Source organism: Dipodomys ordii, unplaced genomic scaffold, assembly GCF_000151885.1.
Source record: "Dipodomys ordii isolate 6190 unplaced genomic scaffold, Dord_2.0 Scaffold83, whole genome shotgun sequence".
Classification (NCBI taxonomy): domain Eukaryota; kingdom Metazoa; phylum Chordata; class Mammalia; order Rodentia; family Heteromyidae; genus Dipodomys; species Dipodomys ordii.
Window position 1 is genome coordinate 8557742 of NW_012267299.1, and position 6000 is coordinate 8563741.

The 6000-nt window shown below is 37.0% G+C and overlaps 1 protein-coding gene across 2 annotated transcripts in view; it reads right to left on the reverse strand.

The window, feature by feature from the left end:
• The window catches only part of Rab3c (RAB3C, member RAS oncogene family), a 214352-nt gene that overhangs the window by 192225 nt on the left and 16127 nt on the right, over nucleotides 1-6000 (reverse strand). For both annotated transcript variants that reach the window (XM_013025246.1, XM_013025247.1), the window contains exon 2: nucleotides 252-479. In XM_013025246.1, coding sequence (XP_012880700.1) covers nucleotides 252-479 — 228 coding nt within the window. The remainder of the gene's footprint in view (nucleotides 1-251; nucleotides 480-6000) is intronic.

Below are 6000 nucleotides of genomic sequence, written 5' to 3' on the forward strand. Positions count from 1 at the left end.
CAATGAAGTTTGGACTTCTTTTCTTTTAAAGACTGTTTAAGAAGCACCACTAGGTTACAAGATACGATTCAATCTTCTACCTTCACAAGGCATTACCCATCTCTCTGCAGAATGTTCTGTAGCAAAAGAGCTGGAAACAAAAGCTGTGGACACCGCAGAGACAGATCAAATTGAAAACCTTTTCCCTTACACATGTACATGTCTAATACCCCTGCCTGTAGAATAGTGTCAGTCAGTTCAAAGCCACTTACCCAAATCTGAAGCTTGATTCTCTTTTCATTTTTGAACACAGTTTTCACTTTGAAATCGATCCCAACGGTGCTGACAAATGCAGATGTAAAGGAGTCATCTGCATAACGGAACAGAAAAGATGTTTTCCCCACACTGCTATTGCCGATGATCAGCAATTTGAACATGTAGTCAAAGTTCTGGTCAGAAGAGTCTTTCTGGCCATACCTGGCATCTTGAGTAGAAGCCATCTGTGAGGGGGGGAGAGGAAAAAAAAGGTGTGGATCAGTCTCTTGTGTGGATGTTTTGATATGAAGTTAGCAGCACATTCATTATTGGCCTTGCCAGAAACAGATGTCAGACACTCAGGAGGTAAGTGGAGAGTGCTACCCAGTCTCCCTCTGGTGCTAGTATCCATGGCAATAATTCCCTGTTGGAAGACAGAATAGCAAATCTTACAGCTCTTTCCAGCTGTGTTGGTGCTTGTCACTGCTCAGCATTCAGAACCAATCAAAGACACCAAAGGAGACATCTCTAAGGGTAACATAAAAGCAAAGATATGAGGAATTGGCCAGGGCACAAGGCTCTGAAACTATAATCTCAGTGACAGAGACACCAAAGTGGCTTTAACAATAGAGCTTTTCTTCCTGTATTGTGTGAATTCTTAGTGTCTCTCATACTGCTTTGGGAAACGTACCCAAACTATATCTCTATATTATCTATTAATGTCATATTGAATCCCTCCTAACACAAAATGTTAGTCTCTTTCTAATTAAAAATAATGATGACAAATTTAAATGGGTCAAACAGTGTCAAGGCACTATTATTTAACCTTCCCAACAACCCAGTGGAGTGGATGCCTTTATTATTTCTATTTTCCCTTTTAGAAAATTCAGACTTAGTGATATTGTCTTGTTCAAGTCCATATGGTAGTAAGTAGTAGAGGCAGGATTCAAGTCAGGCACTTGGAATTAGAGCTCATATTCCTGACTCATGTTCTTTTTCCCAGTGATGTCTAGGGAAATAAGCACAAGAGCTCTAGGAATCAATAAGGGAAATGTTCATTGTTAAACACACCAATGATAAGCCCTACTTGGCTTCAAACATTGTTTGCACTACTTCCTGGCTATGTGTCTCTGGCTTTATTATTTTGTAACACCATTTCATTTGTTGTATGAAATGGAAACAGAATGATATCTAACAGAGTGCTTATGAAAATAGGTCATACATTTGTAAATTAGTATAGAGAACGGTCTCTTTTCAATTATAAATGCTTTAGCTGGTTGTTGACTTTCTGAAGAAAACTATATCAAAATGTGGTATTACTTCTAAATACCATTTGGCTTAATATAGAAGAAACCTACTTACTCATCAACTGATGAATCAACAAAGAAAATGTGGTATATATACACAATAGAGTATTATTAAGCCATAAAGAAGAATTAAATTATGTCATCACGTGGGGGGAAATAGATAAAACTGGAGATCATCACGTTAAGTGACATAAGCCAAACTCAGACAAATATTGCATATTTTCCCTCATATACAGGATCTAGACCTAAGAAAAAGTGACAGGAATGTGAAAGGAAGTCTGCTGAGAACACTAGAAGGTGGGAAAGGGTAAAGGAAAGAGTAAGAAGGGGTGATTATTATCAAAGCACTTGATATGCATATTTAAAATAGAAAAATAAAGGTTACTGAAACTGCAAAAAAGCAAAAAGGGACACAGTATAAAAAAGAGTAAAAGAGGGGATGAATTTAACAAATGTACATTATATTCATGTATGGACTTATTACAAGGAAGCCTTTTGTAAAATTATAAGCACTACTAAACAGAGAGAGAGAGATTCAGAATAGTGAATCCCAGTGAGCAATTAATGTATCTACTTAGTGCCTTCTCAAAGCTATGAATTCTTTAGCAATTGCTGTGTTATTCAAAAAAAAAGAAACGTGCCTTCAAAGTGTTAGCCACTGGGCTGGGATGTAGCTCAGTGGCAAAGTGCTTGCCTAGCAAGTGCAACGTCCTGGGTTCGATCCCCGGTACCAAAAAAGAAAAGACAAAAAAAAAATACAGTTAAAAAAAACCCAAACAAAGTGTTAGCCACTGATTATATATGCCCATCTAAGCTATATTAAAATTAAATAAAAATGAAAATTCAGTTCCTCAAACTACTCACATTTCAAATATACATAGCTACATGTGACTAGTGGCAACTGTCCTGAATAATTTAAATAGAAAAGGCTGGTATAATTGCAGAACATTCTTGAATAATGCTAAGGTAAACAGTTTATTTTTTATTTCCATAAAATCTGATCAATATTTGCATCTTCCTCTTGAGGAGTGCTGAGTTAGATATAGAGCTTATGCCCTACCCCTATATGATATAACCTTGACCCTCAGTGTGGCATTGTTGAGGTGGTAGAAACTTGGAGAGGTGAAACTTTATAGAAGGTGGTCCTTGGAGATACTGAATTCAGAAGCAATTAACATAGTTTTCAAAGACCTTGGTTTGTGTTTACTAGTTAGTTGTTATAGAAAAAGATAACTTGGCTCCTAAATCTCTATGGCTTCCTGTCTCTCCACATGACCTCTCACTTTTCACCTTTATTCTCACCATGATACCATCAGCCATGCTGTGATATAGACAAAAGACTCCCCAGACAGAGAAGATGCAGCCAGCATGCTCTTGGGCCTTCAGAATCATAAGCTGTTCCCAGTACCAGGTAACAGACCACTAAAAGAATGAATGGTATTTAGGCTCATCTAGGAAAATTGGTTGTGTGAAGAGTCAGGAGTGCTTGCTGTTTTCTTTTGTTGTGTGTTTAGGGGAGGGGAGAGGAGGAAAGTGGAAAGGAAAGAGAAGGGAGGGGGCTGGGAAAAAAAAAACAATGGGGCTGGGAAGGTGGCTCAGTGGTAGAGTGCTTGCCTTGCATACATGAGGCCCTGGGTTCAATTCCTCAGCACCACATAAGCAGAAAAAGCCAGAAGTGGCACTGTGGCTCAAATGGTAGAGTGCTAGCCTTGAGCTGAAGAGCTGAGGGATAGCACCCAGGACCAGAATTCAGGCCCCACAAAACAAAACAAAACAAAAGAAGGTCTCACTATGCTGTCCAAACTATCTCAGTCTTGTGGATTCAAAAGATTCCCTTGTTTCAGCCTACCAAATGAAGTATTAATGAGAAAAATTAAGTAGTCTTATTCTTTCTTACTCTTTTTTTCATGTGGTGCCAGTCCTGGGACTTGATCTCAGGGCCAGGGAGCTAAACCTGAGCTTTTTGCTCAAGGCCAGTGCTCTATCACTTGAGCCACAGTTCCACTTCTGGTTTTTTGAGGATTAATCAGAAATAAAAATCTTAGGGACTTCCTGCCTGAGCTGGTTTTGAACTGTAATCCTCAGATCTCAATCTCTTGAGTAGCTAAGTTTATAGGTAGGAGCCACCAGCTCCCAGAACTGATAGGACTCTTGAAGACTAGTTTTGGGTTTTGTTTTAGTTCTCCCACCCCATTATTTCCTCATTTTGATCCACAATAAGGTTCACAGAGAGCCAAAAGATATATACATTGAGTATACAAGTGGTCACATTTATAATCTTAGCTACTTAGCAGGCTGAGATCAGAAGATCTCAGTCCAAGATAGCCCAGGCACCAAAGGCCTTGAGAATTTATCTACAACAATCACCAAAAAGTCAGAAGTGGAGCTGTGGTAGCTCTGGTAGAGCACTAGCTTTGAGCAAAAAAGCTAAGGGACAGTGGTCTAGGATCCCCAAGTTCAAGCCCAGTAACAGCTCAAGGTGGAAAAAAAAAGAAAGAAATCCTGGAGGAAGAGGAAACCTTAACCTTTTCAAGAAATGATAGAAATTTTGGTTCATTTTATTTTAATTTTTAAATTATTTTTAATATATATTTTTGTAAAGATACTGTAAAGAGGGATTACAGTTACATAAGCAAGGTAATGAGTCCATTTCCTATTGAGAATTTGACAGAGTATGCTCATCAAAGAGGATTATAGACAATTACCATAAATTTTTATGATTGTGTACAAAATCCCTCATCCCTGACCTATATTTGTCACTTAGTTTTATTATTGGAAGTGTTGACACTTAATTGCATGTACTCTAAATTTATTTTTGTCTTTTAATTTAAAATTCAACTCTGATCTGATTATTTTGTCATTTTATCCAGAGTATTAATTATGGCTAAGATTTATATCATTCCCAAATTTTACCAATATTTTTGCATTTATCTAACCCTTCTCAAAATCATTGCCAGTTTGTAAAAAAAAAAAAAACAAATTTTTTAGCCTACTGAATATAACCGTCTATAAATGAAATCTTTATAGCAGGTCTTTGCACAATTCAAAATATTTGAAATAATCCTGAACTTTTCAGAGTTAGCTCTTTGGAAGACCACTACACCCTCAATCGAATTGTGTTTTGGTATACTAGCAGAAGATAATGGATTTAACTGAAGTGCCATTTTAAATCTCATTTCTCCAGAAATTCTACTGACTAGAAACCAAAGAGATTACTTCTGACTCCCACATGCAATCGTACAGCCTACTTCAGATGGAAGTTCTGACATTTGCTTTTCAAACTAAATTTGAAAAACAAATTACTTCCAGGGGATTTACTTGGGCACTTGAAAATCTCAATGACACTAAGCCATTTTTTGGATCTGTTGAGAAACAAACAAACAAAAAAGAATATATTTTTAATTATTGTGTCCAATTATCACTACTGATAACAGCCTGAAGGGGAAGAATATGGGTAATTATTTTAAAAAGCCACATTCATTTCTTTTAAATTAAAGGTAAAATGAATAGAAGTTTAGAAACAGTAGTTTTATATCCTAATAGTCATCTGGGGAAAAAGAAAAAAAAATAGCAATTATTCCTGAGAGCTACAAAGTGAAGAAGGAAAATATTGATGGTTATGACTTCCAAAAAACATATCACCTGGTCAGGCTGCTTCTCTTGGTAACAGTCCTCTTCTGAACACAAATTTGCCTATATCCTGTTTATATCTGAGGACAGATTATAACTGCAGTGCTTTCCTGGCAGTCTTTGGCCAGCAATTTCTCCATGCATCTGCTACCATTTGCTCTAGTAAAAGCCAGCTGAGAAGCAGTAAAATTCAACTCATGTCATGTTCACAATTTATCATGTTGCTGAGGGTGCTTTCCAGGGAATGAGAAGTGGTAAAGACACAAAAGATTTAAAGTCTAGTTCTGGGTTCTTAAGGAAAGAGCCTGGATAAAATAGGTTAGTATTCAGAAATCTTTTTTTCTTTTTTACTTCAGTAAAGAATAAGTAACTTCCTCATGGGATTCAAAGGGGAATGGATATAATAGTATAACTTTTAGGTATCTCTTGATTTCCATCTCATGTACAATTGCCTTTTTTTCCCCTCTTGCTGTATAGTCTAGGCTGGCCTTGAACTTGTGGTCCTCTTGCCTCAGCTTCCAGAATGGTGCAATGATTAGAGGTGGCTACAACCAAAGCCCACTTTTCATGTACAACTTTTGTAAGTGTATGTTTTAGTGTTGTGACAAGAATACCTCAGAGAAATAACTTAAGAGAGGAAGTATTTACGTTAGCTTATGGTTTCAGGGAACTCACTTTGGTTTCTTGGCCCATGTGCTTGGAAAGAACATTGTGATGGTAGGAGTATCTTTTTTTTTTTAATTTTATTTTATTTTATTTGTGAACATACTGTACAGAGGGGTTACAATTGCATGGGCAGGATAATGCGTACATTTCTTACCAAGCATTG